General features: G+C 40.3%; 2 protein-coding genes across 4 annotated transcripts in view; both read left to right on the plus strand.

Moving 5' to 3' along the window:
- The window catches only part of LOC127673655 (zinc finger protein 431-like), an 826,992-nt gene that overhangs the window by 492,998 nt on the left and 316,810 nt on the right, over positions 1-17,184 (plus strand). The gene's annotated exons all lie outside the window — the stretch shown is intronic.
- Lix1 (limb and CNS expressed 1) overlaps positions 1-17,184 on the plus strand; it is a 55,700-nt gene that overhangs the window by 15,244 nt on the left and 23,272 nt on the right. The window contains exon 2 of the mRNA XM_052169460.1: positions 8,711-8,874. Within this exon, the coding sequence (XP_052025420.1) occupies positions 8,711-8,874 (164 nt within the window). The remainder of the gene's footprint in view (positions 1-8,710; positions 8,875-17,184) is intronic.

The raw sequence follows: 17,184 nt of genomic DNA on the forward strand, positions 1-17,184 counted from the left end.
ACTTCTTTACTTTACCCTCCATCTCTTTTTCTGAATACTCTTTAAGGTCAAAGATGATATCTAAAACTATACTTTTGAATTTTTAATCCAAATTTTTAATATCAAAATATTTAGTTACTAAAGAATTATGAATACTTGAAGAAGCTGTATTGCCTCATTTTTCATATTTTTACATTTCAAAATTGCGATTTCCATGTATTTTAGGATGTATACATATTTATGTCTCTTGATATATTTATAATTTTATTCGAGAGACCTCTTAATGAACAGCCATTTTTTGAAGTCTGAATCTTCATTACTACCCAATGAGTAAACAAAGACCACAGTAATTTAAAGAGAATTGGACTAACTAGGAATTTAAAAATTGATGAGTGAAAATAGTATTAATAACTGATAATAAAATTAATAAGCAGTGGAGGAAGGAATGAAGGATCGGATAGGATGGTGCATTCATTACTTCTCTCATTTCTGTGAGAAGTTGCCCGAGAAGCAATTGACGAAAAGGAAGAGTTTATTTGGGATCATGTTTTTAGGGTGCGGTCCACATCAAAGAGAAGGCATGATGTCTGGAGGGTGAGGGCGTTGGTCACATGGCGTCTACCGTTGGGAAGCAGAGACAGCTCCCTCTCTCCTCCAGCCTGGGGATGCTGCCAGCTACATTCAGGTGTCTTTTCTTTAAGTAAGCCTTGCTGGAAACAGCTTCGCAGAGATACATCCAGAAGTGTAGGCCCACAATGGCTACAATCTAGCAGAGTTAACAATGAAAACTAAAACCACACAGAGAGAATAAAAGCATATGGGATGAAGATATGAAAAATAATGCTAAGGGAAAAACACAATAAAACCACCACAGAGCCAAATGGTGTTTTAAAATACTGAAAAGGTAAAAGATGATGTTCCTCTTTGGCTGAGGAGTTAGAAGACGGGATGTTTTGCCTTTTTTCAAGTAGTTTGCCAAATGGTTCGACAGTTTACCTGGAGTAGAGAAAAGAATGATATTTTTTTGCTCTAAAGTCCTAACAGATTAGACTAGAAAGGGCTTTTTGCTAGATAAGCCTTCCTGAAGTGCTTGCAGTAGCAAGGCACTAAACCAAAGGCTTCTGTGCAGGGGTGGTGAGGCCTGGATACTGTGTCGTCCCGTGTGCCTGGCCATGCAGTCTCTGTCCTAATAGGTATGTACCTGATCTTTCTCCTCTTTCTAGATGTCTCACTACAGTGTCCAAATATAACCTTCCTCTGTGCATCTTGGCCATGTATGTGCCTATATCCAAGTCACAGCCAGTTTCCTGGGCTCAGACTAATTATTTGGTAGTCTTCGGTTTATCCAGTGATAGGTAGAGGCCTTTGGATCTTACATATATAAAACTACAAGTGCAGAGCCTTCTCCTGACAGAAGTTTTTTATTGAAAGCTCACTCTTTTTGTTACTTTGGTTGTTTTGTTTTGTTTTTCTTTTGTTCTTGTTGTTGTTTTGTTTTTCAAGACAGAGTCTTTCTGTGTAGCCCTGAAATTGACTCTGTAGATGAAGCTGACCTCAAACTCAAGAGATTTGCCTGTTTTTGCCTCTGGAATTCGAAGACTAAAGTCATGTGCCACTTTCTTTTTTTTTTTTTTTTCCCAAACAAAGCTCTGGTTTATTCCATTATTCACAGCCATCGAATATAAATGTTGTTTCTTTTTTTTTAAAGCCGTGTCCCATTCTTTTTTTTTTCCTCTTTTTTTTTTTAAAAGATTTATTTATTTCATGTATATGAGTACACTGTAGCTGTCTTCAGACACACCAGAAGACGGCATTGTATCCCCATTACAGATGGTTGTGAGCCACCATGTGGTTGCTGGGAATTGAACTCAGGACCTCTGGAAGAACAGTCAGTGCTCTTAACCTCTGAGCCATCTCTCCAGCCCCTTCCTCTTTTTTTTTTTTTTTAATTAGATATTTTCTTTATTTACATTTAAAATGTTATCCCTTTCCTGGTTTCCCCTCTGAAAACACCCTATCCCATCCTCCCTCCCCCTGCTCATCAACCCACCCACTCCTGCTTCCCTGTCCTGGTATTCCTCTATACTGGGGCATCGAGCCTTCTCAGGCCCAAGGGCCTCTCCTCCCTTGGATGTCCAACAAGGCCATCCTCTGCTACATATGCAGCTGCAGCCATGGGTCCCTCCATGTGTACTCTTTGGTTAGTGGTTTAATCCCTGAGAGCTCTGGGAGTTCATATTGTTGTTCCTCCTATGGGGCTGCAAGCTCCTTCAGCTCCTTGGGTCCTTTCTCTAGCTCCTCCACTGGAGACCTTGTGCTCAGTCCAATTGTTGTCTAAGCACATTCTCAATGTGGTTCCACTCATGGCCCTAGAGATTAGGCTAGGACATTCAGGGACCTTTAGCATCTGCTCACCCCATAGATCACATATCTCCCATCTTAAACTATGTTTTTGCAGAGCATCAGATTGCGTGTTCGAGGCTGTCCTTTATTCTGGCGTGAGACCCTGCAGAAGAGCACCCTCACCTTTTCTACTATTTTATCTCCTGCTCAGTGTTAAGATTCACTGTTTATTTTTGCAAATATGAGGTTAAATCTTCCTGTATGTCACCTGATCTTTGTCTACTGATCACAGTTCCACCACTGTATCTTGTTTCTCTACCCACATTCCCCTGTGGTCAAGCACTTGATGATAATTTGAGACTTGTAAAGACCTCAGAAACTGCTAGATATCTCTAATCTGCTGTCTAATCACCTTCTTACAAAATTCTTCAAAGAATAATTGTTTATCTTCATTTTTTTTATTTAATGTCATTTTCTCTTTTCTCCTAGTGCCTGTCTACCTCGTTTCTCTAAGAAGAACTCAACTTAGGCTCCTCCTACAGAGACATTTCTTAGAAACCCCAGCTCACATCCATCTTCTTTTCACCTTGAAATTATTGAATTACTGCGCTATGATTTTTTTAAGCTTTAAATATTAACACTCACTCTATTCTACAGTTTGGTACTCTAATATTTTATTCACTAATTATCTAATGAATATATTATTTCTCCAGACAGACTGTAAATCTCTGTGGGCTGAGAAGCCTCTTTTGAATTTTCTTATACGTCAAGGTTAGGGGGTTGCACATAGACTGTGACAGCGCACACAGTCTTATTGCACTAAATTGCTTGTTAATTGGGATGTTCTGTTCCACTGGTCATAGAAGACATTTTCAGTAGCGCATCCTAGGCATGGAACATAAATCAGTTAAAGTTGGCACTCAAGACAAATGGACCCACCATCCCCATTCACAATTTCCTGGAGCCACAGATAATAAAGACGCAGCCCTAGTGAGGCCACGGCGATTAGTCATATACTCATCTGACTGGCCTCCTCCTGCCTTCATCTCCTCTCACATCTAACTGGGCAGGTTGCTGCTGTCACAGCTATGATGTCTTAGAAACAACAAGGTTCACACATAAAACCTATTCCAGAACTTTCCCATCCCTTCCCCTCTTTCCATTCCTATTCCCGAACTCTCTCAGAATCAGGGCCATTCCCTTACTTCCTATACATTCAGTCAGTTGCCCAAATGTTCAGACTGGGCAAAGTGTTATATAGATTCCAAATGCATGTGATGATGGCTTCTAAGAAGATAGCTCTATCCTGTTGGTAGCTACCCAATCAGAGCAGAGTAGAATGAACCAGAGTTCATCTCTTCTTGGATCCCATATTCTGCTGTGAGTTAAATCACAGAAAATTCTAGCTTATTAGATGAATTTTTACCACAAGACATTCCATGCTTCTAGCCAGAAGAAAGTCTAGCCAAGTCTGACTTGATAAATTTAGCCAGGAGCACCATATCTATTTTATGAGCCTGGTTTATAGGAGATTAAGTGCTAAGACACAGGGCCACTAATGGAATGAGAGCTCAGGAGAGGGGAGGCAAGTGGGCTACCCTCAGTGAACAAGGCATGATGGAGGGAGGAGGTGGTGCTTTTCCTAAAGCATTCAAGGTAGGGGGGAGAGCTTGAATTAAGCCCTGGCTAAGAAATAAGTCTCATTCGTTCAAAGACGAGAGAGAGAGAGAAAGAGAGAGAGAGAGAGAGAGAGAGAGAGAGAGAGAGAGAGAGAGAGAGAGAGAGAGAGAGAGAGAGAGAGAGAGAAAGAGAGAATGTTCTTGCTGAAGCCAGTGGAAGATTTCTGCTGGTGGGAGTGAAAGGTTAGACAGGCAAGGTGCTCCATGCTTTTTGTTGTTGTGTTTTTTTTTTAACATTGTTTTTTGTTAGTTGTGAAAATGGAAACCTGCCACATGGAAGAGCTTCTGGGCAACCTAACTGCTATTCCAAACACACAGTTATGCCAGATTTAGACTACATTAAAAAGGGATGATAGTAGCCATAGAAATGTTTACGAACGGTGTAGCAAATTGTCTTTTTTGATATACAAAGCATTCAAGCTGCTGAAGCGACTTATCACTGTATCCAAGGAAGCAATTCAAGGCAGGGGGATGGATTAAACGGGACTCATTTATGTGACTTCTTAACAGACAATGTTCATTAGAGGTAAATTGCTTTCTTTATTCTCAGATACTCTAAGATAATACAAGTTACAAAACGGGACAGGTTTCACATAGTTTCTAGATTACGTGATAGTTCTTCTCTCTACTTCCTCTGACAGTGCCCGCTCAGTCCTTGGGCATCATACTTCTCTTAGGGCGGCCATAGCACTCAGCATCAGTTACCTTGACAAAAGCAAACGTGCTTATCTTCTTGTTCTGACACCAGCATCGGCCAACCTGGCCCTGTGTGCTTTCTCCAGGTCACTATCACATCTGGCCAAGAGTCGCTATCACATCCCTTAGTTGTTGATAAAAACCGTTTTGCTTTAGTATCCATTGAGGGAAAGTAGAGACTAGAAAAGGAACCTTACTAAACTTGGAGAGAAATAATGCACAGCTCCAAACAATGGGCGGGTCATAGACAGCAGCTTCTCAAACCACTGTGGTGACCCCTTGTGCAGTCAACTGAATGCGGAGGTAACAAAAACCATTGGCAACGGCCAAGTGTTTCTGAGTATACAATGACCAAACGTAAATTCAAAATCAAACGCATGCTGTATTCAGGGCGCTTAGGGCGCTGTCTTATCTATGTTATATCACATGACTTCACTGTAATCTTGGCTCTGAACATACAACATGCATAATTCACACTGTGTGTACTGGACACCATCAGCTACAATAGGAGATACAGATAGAAACATGTATTGTCAGCTAAGAAGTCAAATAAATGAGGCCTGAAAAATCATGAATTGGGGATAGTTGCCAAAGAATTTCACTGGAATAGAGCAGAAGGAAGCCAGACTCTGGTATATAAGGAGCATTAAGGAAGCAGAGAGAGTTAACATAGAATATTCTCAGTAGCAGCTTGACTAGAACACGAAAATTTCAATAACCAGTAACTACAAATAGTTCCAAGGAAAAGTAATACATTTATTTAATTGATTAATTACCTTATTATTCATTCATTGCCTCAAACACATTTGTGGCTGCTGAGGAGCACAAGCAGAGAGTAAGCATTTAAAAAAACACGTCAAGGTCTGGAGAGATGGCTCAGTGGTTAAGAGCACTGACTGCTCTTCTGAAGGTCCTGAGTTCGAATCCCAGCAACCACATGATGGCTCACAACCATCCGCAATGAAATCTGATGCCCTCTTCTGGGGTGTCTGAAGACAGCTACAGTGTACTTGCATATAACAATAAATAAATCTAAAAACAAAAAAATGTCAAGAGTATGACTAAGGAAAAAATACCCAGGAGAAAGAGCATGAATCATTAGAGATGGGGCGTATCCCACGGTTGGTAGCTCAAGTTTATTTTATAATGCAGAAAAGACAAGATTTGGGGCTGAGGCATCTAGAGAGTAAACTTTGCATTGAATCATCATCCTCACAGTTTCTTTGAAATAGACTATAAACCTTACTGATGCTCCATGAACGTAAAAAGGAGCATGGGTTTTATAAATAGGACACCCTCGGATATAACTGACCTTTAGAGCTGCGGACAGCACAGCTTGCCTTCCCTCTCCTGCACCCCATACATCTTAGTTTCCAGTCACAGGGGAGATACAGAGAGAAATATGCATTGTCTGTGCGCACGCACATATGTTGTACTTTTAAGGGTGATGACATCTGTAGTACCATCAAAGGAATCTTTTGTGGTTACATAACGAAAAAGTCAAAAGCTGGCGGGGTTGTTTTTTTTTTTTTTTAAATTCATGCAGAAATCTAAATTTGTGCTTTCAAACTCTTTAGTTCAAATCATTTGTTTATGTGGGCCAAGATTCTTGTGTGTACCTTACCTAGATAATCACGAGCCTTCAGTTTTCTACTCTAATCAGAAGAACGATCTCATTCAATAATGAGCTTAGAACGGGAAGACACTAGTCTTTGTTGACTAGTAGGACAAGCAGCCACTGGTTTCCATCTTATGCTTCAGGCTTCAGAACATCTTCTGATGAAATCAGAGAGTCAGTGGCATGTAGAGACATAAACTGGATTCTTCATAAACCTTTGTCTTCTCAGAACTGGAAAGGAAAAAAGACATAGGCCAGAAACAGCTTAACCATATAAAAATATCTAATTTATACTTTGTGTTTGATCGATTAGTATAAAACAGTATTTTAAATCTGTAAATAAATGAAAAGTTCTATATTCACCAATTTTTAATTTAATCACTTCCCTATATATCAATCGATTTTTCCTATTAACTCTACCTTTTCTCAATATTTCCCAAGACACTTAAATACCAAACTAGTTTTTTAAGATACAAAGGTATCCAATTCCTTAGCAATCTTCTGAACTTTCCTGACCTATGGAGAAGGTTTAAGAGCCTTGTGGTCCCAGAAACAGCTTAGAGCAGTGGATGTGCGGTGATTTTGCTGTTAGATCAAACACTGAGATGCTCTTGACTTCAGGAAGAAATCAATGTTCAACATTGTGAAACATCTAAAACTCCACTGTTGTGCTGGAGAAAAACCCATGGTGTCACCTTGCTAGGCTCTGCAACTGAGCTAACTCGCATTCCGTGCCTTGGTACACTTTCAAATGCAAGTAAGAAAGAGCTCAGAGGAAAAGCAAAGAGCCCAACTTGTGCAAACATGGCCGCAGGTGCTTAGCCGGATCGGAATTTCTTCTCCTCTGCCACCCTTCTCTGTGTTCTCCTTCTTCTCAGACCACCTGCCTCCTGTTCCTCCAACACACACATGAAAAAAAGAGAATTTCCAACAAAACTCTTGGACGGTTGCCTCTAAATGCATAAGCTTTAGCTGAGTCCCCATTCCCAACCGTAAAGACTATATGATAGTTCAAGCGGACCCTTTGTCCCGGTCACACAAAAGAGTGGGCAAATTACCCAGTGCTGCCTTCAAGTATGCCTAGAGCTCAACAGAGATGCAGGCAGACCCCTTCCAACAACCTTAAAGGAAAGCAGACTTCAGCTCACCTTTCCACGGAAACGTCGGCCATCGAAGCTGTGGGCGTGCAGGCCAGACTGACAGCTGTCCTGGAAGTGATGCGGGCACAGGATTCTAGCACCGGGCAAGGCTTAGCCTGCGTGACTCATAAGGTCACGTTTGACTCTGCAATTCCATTACCCTTGTTAATTTCCCCCCAATTCAATTTGCAGTACAGGATAAACAAACCAGCCTAATTTGATCTGGAACCTCTGCAGGCTATCACAGGTCATTTAATCTAAAACACATGGCCTTTCCCATTCCCGTGTTTTCCAAAGTCGTCTAACAGACCTCCTCTTTACAAAGACTCCGGGTTATTAGTTTACTCATGGCCTTCCTGGGCTCTTGCTTATTTGCCAATGGCCTTCGATTTTCCTTTAGATTGGGGTAGAGGGAACATAAAAGAGTTTTCTCCTTTCTAAATTTCTCCTTTCAAGTCATATAAATAGTAAGTCCAGATTAATATTACTTTGCTTACGGTCTACTTCACAGTGCACGCTCTCTTCTCAGGGTTGAGTCTGAGAAATTAGATACGGGCTCTAGATAGTCACAGGTCTGGAAAAACCTACCAAGGCAGATTTTCAGACATGAACGGTCACATTTTTAAGTCTTGATATTAATATAACTTGTAAAATAAATTTGATTGGGGTACTAAAACCACGTAAGTCTTACTCATTAAGAAACGTACACATAGGCCAATCAGATGGTTCCGCCACCAAGCCTGAGAACCTGAATCTGCTTTCTGGGAACTACATCACAGAAGGAGACAGCCAACTCCCCAGAGCTCTCATCTGACCTTCTTATAGGTGCCTACACATATACATTCCCACAATACACCCACATTCTCGCTCTCATACACATAATAAATAAAAATATGATTTAAAATGGGGATATACATGTATGTTAAGGTCATATACTTTAACATTCTTTTCATCTGCTTATCTGAAGTGTCTTCACAGTTGAAAGCAGCCCGCACCGGCAGTGGTGGCACACGCCTGTAATCCCAGCACTTGGGAGGCAGAGGCAGGCGGATTTCTGAGTTCTAGGCCAGCCTGGTCTACAGAGTGAGTTCCAGGACAGCCAGGGCTACACAGAGAAACCCTGTCTCGAAAGAAAGCAGCCCGCGTGCTGAGCATGTTCTGTTTAAAATGGCCATGGCCACGGTGCAGAATCCAGCCTTAAACGCTTGGTGCACGCCCACTCCTTATTAACTGATGCTCTTTCTCGTCTTTTGCAGTGAACGTTGTGTCAATGTTACAGGAATTCTGGGAAAGCAAGCAGCAGCAGAAAGCCACGCTCTCCAGCGAGGGGCTGGTGGTCTACGAGTCCATGCCTTCCTCTGGGCCTCCCTTCGTGAGCTATGTGACTCTCCCCGGAGGGAGCTGTTTTGGTAACTTTCAGGTAAGAGCAGGCCGCCCTCCATCAGCAAAAGGTAACAGGGCTAGAGCAGAATTACCCTCTCCCAAAGCAGCCATGAGGGGCTTTGGATAGAGTGGATAAAGCTCACTCGTATCTATCACATGTACTGGAAAAATCAGTCAGATGCTCTGATTTTTAAAAGGAAGAAGGTAGGGGGCTGGAGAGATGGCTCAGCGGTTAAGACCACTGACTGCTCTTCCGAAGGTCCTGAGTTCAAATTCCAGCAACCACACGGTGACTCACAACTATCTGTAATGAGATCTGACGCCCTCTTCTTGTGTGTCTGAAGACAGCTACAGTGTGCTTACAAATAATAATAAAAAATAAATAAAACTTTAAAATAAATAAATAAAAGGAAGAAGGAAGTAGTTTATATTGCGATGTGCCCCGAAACTTCTCTACAGAAAACAAATTTTATAGCATAGCCTCTTGTTTCCAAGATAGCTGTTGCATTTTCCCTCAATAAGATTCTGAGGAAGAAAATGTGTAGGGCTAGAAAACAGTGATGACGTCTTCCAACGGGGCTTTTCTAACAGTTGAAAACATGTTCCCAGCAGTCTGGGAGGCAGAGGCAGGCGGATTTCTGAGTTCGAGGCCAGCCTGGTCTGCAGAGTAAGTTCCAGGACAGCCAGGGCTATACAGAGAAACCCTGTCTCGAAAAAAAACCAAATCCAAAAAACAAAAAAACAAACCAAAAAACCAAAAAAACCAAAAACAAAACAAGACAAAAAGAAAACGTGCACTGTTGTAATTTTATTGTAACTAAGTATTAATCAATTTAGCCAGCCTTGTGGCATATACCTTTAATCCAGCACTCATGAGGCAGAGACAGGTGGATCTCTGAGGTAAAGATCAGCCTGATTTACATAGGGAATTCTAGGCCAGCTGGGGCTACATAATAAAACCCTGTCTCAAAACTAACTAAATATTAAAATAAAAACATCTAAAGTCTACCCTTACACCAAAGCAGGGTCCCAATTGGAAGCTGGGCTCAAGTTCCTATGTTCATGTCAGGTTCCGCCTCTGTCTGCTTGGAATCCTCTAGAAAACTTATTTAACTTTTCAGATTTCCAAGCTTTGAGATGGGAAATAGTCACAGGATTAGCCGGAGCTCATAGAAAGTACATTTGTAATGTGTTAGCCTGATATATCTGCTAGCTTGTCAGGTATCCAAATATCATTATTGTTGTGTCTTATAAAAATCAAGCATATGTTTTGTAGAGCTTGGTGTGATGAGGTGGGAAGGGTACCTCATGGGCCCGTGATGAAACATCCCTTCCCCTGAGGCGCCAACGACTGGACTGTAGAGCACAGAGTAGAGTTTATTTAGGGCATGGGAAGGGGAGTTGAGAAGGGAATAGAGAGAGAGAGAGAGAGAGAGAGACAGAGACAGAGAGATAGAAGGAGGGAGGGAGGGAGGGAGGAAGAGAGAAGAGGCAGAGAGAGTGAGGAGAAGCCCCTTTTATAGTAAGCCATTGCCTACCTACCATTACCATAACCTACCTAGCCATTGCCAGGTAACCGTTGGGCAGAGCCTAGAAGTAATGCCAACAGTTATAACAATAATTGTACATTTGGTTGCACGTTTTTTTCTCTTTGTGTGTAACTGTAGACATATTTCCAAACACTTCTATGCAAAGCATTTGCCCACATTACAATCAACATCTGGTTACCCAGTGAGTCTATAGGAAATATCCAGCAGACTGAGGATATGTTCTATACCCTTAGGAAATCAATGTAAAAAAAAAAAGTTATGGTAATTATGGAGTTATATTTAAGGGTCACTGCAAACACAAGCAAGGAAGCTTCTAAAATTACCAGTTCTCTTTATAAGTACTCCTTTAATGCAATAAACCATCCCTCATTCAGGGACTAACAGTGGTGCTTCATTTCTAACATGTGGAAAAGCACACACAGCCAAGTTTCTTCTAAGCCTTGGCAGCTAAGAAGCCCAGATGAAAGTTTTCAGTATATATAGTTATCATGTACATGAACAGAACTCAACATTTTTAAAGCTATCATCATACCTGGTGCTATTTTTATGTCTACCTAAATTTTCCCTTTGAAAGTTATTTCACTCTATTTTGTCTCATTGCCTGGTATTTATGCTTTATACTGTCTCAAACCCTTTGGATAATAAGATAATGGTGTGTTGTTTGTAAGCTTTTAAAACTTTTTAAATACTATATTGTGTGTGTGTGTGTGTGTGTTCTCACTGTGCCATGGTGATTGTTTGATGGTCAGAGAACACCTTGTGGGGGTCATTTCTCTCTTTCCGTCACGTGGGTCTTGAAGCTAAAACTCACGTCATCAGTTTTGGTGGCAAGCAACTTTACCAGCTGAGCTATCTCCCTGGCCCAAGAAAGGTCTAATTTAATAAACAGACTAGCAGTGTAGTTGTTAGGGGTTATTGGGGACTGTAAACTGAGGCTGAGATATATATACAGCTAAAGGTATCTTAGCCAGCTGGGAAAGATAAAGTGACCTCACTGAAAGGAACAACGGTGTGCGCTAAGACACACCAAAAGAGGAAACCACAAGCACTTCCGTGATTTTCCCCCATGTACGTGTGGAAAGGACTCACGGAAGATGGCATTCGGACACTTGGCCATCACATCTTGCAAAGGAGTACAGGTTCTGTACTGAGGAACATTAGAACCCTGCATGTGAGCGACATATTCAGATCTATTTCTGAAAGACTGCTCTTACGGCAGCATGAAAATGCTTCAGAACTAAATGGGGCGAGGACCAGGAGCTCCAGGGTGTGGGTGGTGAAGAGCTTTGGTGGCGGCTGCACAGTGTGGTCAGCAGAGAATGTGGAAAGACTGACGGGTGGGTGGGAGTTGGGAGTTAGGATGGAAGCTTTCTTAGCCACTGGCTAAGAAAGGCGAGGTCGGAGGACACTATGGAAATTGTTGGCAGGGTCAGTGAGTAGGGCATTCTGCTTAAAAGGTATGTTGAGTTTTATCCATTAATCTGCTTTTTTTTTTTATTCTTGTTTCTTTTGTTTTTTGTTTGTTTTGGTTTTTTGTTTTTGTTGGTTTGGTTTGGTTTGGTTTTGGGTTTTTGAGATAGCCCTGGCTGTCCTGGAACTCACTCTGTAGACCAGGCTGGCCTTGAACTCAGAAATCCTCCTGCCTCTGCCTCCCAAGTTCTGGGATTACAGGCGTGTGCCACCACTGCCAGGCTCTGTTTTTTTGTTTGTTTGTTTGTTTTTGTTGTTGTTGTTTTATTAGATTGAATATATTGAGAATATAGGTAGCTTTTGTGAAAACTTTAAGGTCCCTGACATTAAAATGGGTCAAAACACAGTAAACTTGGTTAACAAAATGACATGGGCCACTGAAAAGATAAATAAGAAAGACATGGAATTTCTAATTAATAAAAAACAAAATACGAATTAAAAAAGATATGTGTCTCAATTCTTATAATACAAGCCTTATAGTCATAGACATGCAATACAAGAGTACTACAAAATATTATTATGTTAAAAAAAATGTTGAAATGACTAAGTGGTTAAGAGAAGAGTAGGTACTGTTACTGCAAAACACCCTCATCAAGTGGGTCACAATCACCTTTAATTCCATGTCTAGGGGGATCTGATGCTCTCTAGCCTCTGAGGGCCCCTACCTATACACACACACACACACACACACACACACACTTAAAGCATTTAACAACCCACAGAAATATGTACCACTTTCTAGCTAGTAGAAAACTATATATCTCTATAACTCTTGTCTAAGATTATTTCCAAAGAAAAAGCTTGAGTAGAGAGGAAAGCTAGTGGTTGCCATTACCCTTTTTTTCTTTAAAATTTATTTATTCTATGTATATGAGTACACTATAGCTGTCTTCAGACACATCAGAAGAGGATACCAAATCCCATTACAGATGGCTATGAGCCACCATGTGGTTGCTGGGAATTGAACTCAGGACCTCTGGAAGAGCAGTCAGTGCTCTTCACCACTGAGTCATCTCTCCAGCCAGCCATTATCTTATTGAAGTATAAATCCTTCTGTAGCAATAGACTGTTCAGCTTCCCTAGTTCTCCTCAAGGCCTTATCTTCCGGAATCCCTTTTCTGACACTTGATGTTTTGGCCTAACCTCCACCTCAGCCACACACCTTGATTTCTTCCAGCCATCCTCGTACTCACACTGTGACCCACTAGCCAGTGCTCCCGTCCTTCTAGGACTCCACACAAGGACACACTCCACGCACATTCTGTGTATCTTCTGTTGAAAGCAATCTATCTCTTCAGATTTCCCAAAGCAGTTGTTTCTCTAGTAGCACCCTTATGCTAACTAGGGAAGCCTGGGCGTTTGTTCTGTCTCTGCAATAAAATATAAACACCTCAGGGATGAGGCCGATATCCTTACAACCTTCATAATCTTAAGCACTGCTGCTTCTTGTGGTAACAGCCTAATAAATTTTGCTGAGTCAATATCCAAATGACTAAATAACAAACTCCAAGAATAACTTAATGTCATTATTCTTGTATGTAATCATTAATCTGCAAAGATAACCACTTAACATTTCAAGGTAGTGCCATAAAGGGTCGGTAACCCTGAAACTTTATATTGTTTATATCTATGGCTTGTTTATATCTTACTTACCATTATTTTGTTTATATTTATGCCTAAATTACTGAAATTGGATGAATGTGAAATAATTGATCGAAGACCCCTTCATTCTCTCTGAATTTTATGACCAGAAACAACCATTGATGGCTCTACTTGTACCAGGCATGCATTATGTGTATGGTCAATGAATGCACTCGATTTAATATATCTAAAAAGGAATGCATTGGTCATATAAAATATATATAAAGGACATGCATCTAAGAATTCTAGTGTTCTTGTTTTATCTACCCTGAGAATTATAACTTTTTTCCCTATTGTCTCATAAATTTTGGCTCAAATGATAGGACTTCCCTTAAGTGGTAGATCCAACATTCTCCTTGTGGTCTTAAAAAAACAAAAAGGAAAACTAGTCAGCAGGGAGACCTCTGGGTGACTTCTCTAATCATCATCTTTTTTTTTTTTTTTTTTTAATGTTTAAATCATCATAGTTTAAGGTTCTCAGGAGAATTGTTAACATCTTTGCATTAAAAGATCCAGAACTTCCTGAAGCAAATACATTTTGAAATGTCTTTGGGTGGTTGGCAATCAAACCAGACTCCTTAACCCATCTGTCCCTCCAAAATATGACTGGGAGAGAAAAACCAGAAATAAAACAAAAGAAAAGAAAAGAAAGAGAAAAATTCCTCTAAAGGTGGTATCTTGCGCCTTTTCTTTGTCAGTTCAAACCACCTTAAATGCTTTTTCTCCATATAACATTTCACCAAGTTTTGCCAGCTGCTGGCTTCAAGCACCTAAGTGCTTCGTCATGCTGATGCCCTACCTCATGGAAAATACTCAGTAGAACATGGACTGGGTTCAAGGCCTAATCTCTCTGCTTTTAGCAGTTTCATGAAAACTGTGACAAATTACACTCATTTGTCCAGTACTCAGAATGATTCTTAGGTTTCTGACCGGTAAAGGGAAAGCTGTACAATGCTTTGCTGGACGAAGGTTAACACTGATCTTTATGCAAAGCTCTCTCTTTGGAGTAAATTGGGAAGCTTGTGTCTGTGAAGGCTAATTACCAAGCTTCAGTTAATCTTGACACCCAAATCCGCCCTCAACAAAATCCAAATTCATGTAGGAGGGATGGAGAGAGAGCGAGGAGAAAGAGAGAGAGAGAGAGAGAGAGAGAGAGAGACAGAGCACTGTGGTCCTCCCTTTAGATCAGACCTTCATATATTACTATGGTATGGAAAAAGAAAGAAGTGAAAATATGGAATTCTTTATAAATCTCTAAACAGCAAACAAAATAACCTACTGATAAAAATGCTTTCCTGGGGCTGGAGATAGGCTCAGTGGTTAAGAGCTCTGACTGCTCTTCCGAAGGTCCTGAGTTCAAATCCCAGCAACCACATGGTGGTTCACATTCATCCGCAATGAGATCTGACGCCCTCTTTTGGCACATCGGAGGACAGCTACAGTGTACTTAAATATAATAATAAATAAATCTTTAAAAAACATGTTTTCCCAAGTTTTATATTGGAACACATCAATACATTTCCTTATCAAAGAAAGCATTGAATATCATAAGCATTAAGTAGAGATTTGTGCATTCTGAGTGAGTTTGCATTATGCCATCTTTTTATTTGTTATGCCAAGGGAGGTCTGGGCAGTTAATCCTTCCCAAGGCACACATAGCATCACGAAGCCCAGGGGCATTTCTTAGTTTATCATAAGAACAAACAAGGTCCCAACTCATCATCCAGGCATCCTCATGAATTCAGAAGAAATTCATTCACTGCTCCAGCAACTATTTCTGTTTCTAAACCCAAAAGAAAATTTGAATGTCTTACTTTATATTTTTATTTTAAAAATTTGAGATCCAATTTTTTTTTTTTAAAGATCTAATGTAGTCTCTGTATAGAATTGCTAGGATAATTTGGAATTGGGGATTTCATTCTTCAGTAAAAGTAAGAATTTCCTTTAGGTATAATACTATTATTTACATATGTGAATTAAGATTAAAGAAAAATGTAAAACATTGATGTGTTGTTTGATATATTTAAAATCTAGGGTTTTTAAAATTTATTATGGTATTATATCTTTCTTAACTATTTGGGTGCTATTGTTAAAAGTGTTTCATAAGCCGGGTGGTGGTGGCGCACGTCTGTAATCCCAGCACTTGGGAGGCAGAGGCAGGCAGATTTCTGAGTTCAAGGCCAGCCTGGTCTACAGAGTGAGTTCCAGGACAGCCAGGAATATAGAGAGAAACCCTGTCTTGAAAAAAACAAAAACAAAAACAAACAAACAAAAAGTGTTTCATAGAAAGTAAGCAGAGGTGTTCTGTGCAGTAGTGTGATTTTTAGACTAGTTGTATAATGCCAGTACATGAGGTTGCAACATTCAGTATTTCCATCAACAGATTTTTGATTGCATCCCTCAACGCATTTTTAACTTCTGTCTGGTGTTGTTCAACAGGCTGTACAGTAGGAAGCCAAAGAGAAAGCCCTTGGAGCAGAGGTGTCCTCTGAAGCTCTTTGTCTTCATTTAATGGACTTTAATGATTTTGCCAACACTGCTCTCCAAACTCATTTCTTTCTTTTTATTTTCTTTTCTTTTTTTGTTTTTTGTTGTTGTTTTATTTTTTTTGTTTTTGTTGTTGTTGTTTTGTTTTTTTGTTTTCGAGACAGGGTTTCTCTGTATAGCCCTGGCTGTCCTGCAACTCACTCTGTAGACCAGGCTGGCCTTGAACTCAGAAATTCGCCTGCCTCTGCCTCCCAAGTGCTGGGATTACAGGTGTGCACCACCACGCCCGGCTTCCAAAATCATTTCTTAAGAAAATATATAAGAAAACTATTTTTACAAGACATGTTCTGAATACAAGGAAAAGGATATGAAATGCTGTTTTCTTTTATTTACTTAAAGTGGCGAGCGCACGTTACCTGTATAATCAGACATGAAACACGTTTTATACTTTCATAAATTGCATGAGTCTTCTCAAAAATCCAAGAAAGTAAATGTACATCTAAATCACATTAAAATGAGTTTATAAAGCTGAGGTTTTGCCCATGACTGAGAGAACATTTGATCAGTTCACATACTTGACTAAACAGAACTACAATGCTTTTTTTTAAAGTAGTAATCAAATAAGCCTTCGCCTTAAAATTCCACTCTCCAGATATAAGTGAATTCCTGCCATAAAATGAAGACTATTGTCCAGCACTAACACCGCTTCAATCCTAAATATTTCTGCTTGAAACAGCTCTTGGCTTTTTTTTCTGCCTTTGGTACTAGGCTCAGATACACCACCCACTGTGCAGTGTAACAACTCCTAAAGGAAGAATTTCCTGGTAGAAATCTGCATGGAAAAACATCCTGTCCTAACTATTGGGACCCAAAGATAGTAAGGTTAGTTGTGACCCCATTCCGTTTGAAAGGCACGTCAGCTAACCACCAGACTTTAACAACTTGCATGAAACTTGGAAATGCCTATTATTTTTATAAGATCCTTTATTCTTCAGCCTTCTTCCTTAATTCTAAACTGCTCCTTTTCTTGCTAAACAAAGTGGATAGAGATGTTTGACCTCCAGGGAGAACAGTAGCAGAGAGTGAAAGTTTAGAGAAAGCCCCATGGGAAAACAAGGATGTCAGGATATCTCCACAGGAGCCTTACAGCGCTGGTAATGTACACTGTGGGAAGATGTCCCCGTCTTCCCTGGCTGAGC

The sequence above is a fragment of the Apodemus sylvaticus genome, chromosome 23 (genome assembly GCF_947179515.1).
Source record: "Apodemus sylvaticus chromosome 23, mApoSyl1.1, whole genome shotgun sequence".
NCBI lineage: Eukaryota > Metazoa > Chordata > Mammalia > Rodentia > Muridae > Apodemus > Apodemus sylvaticus.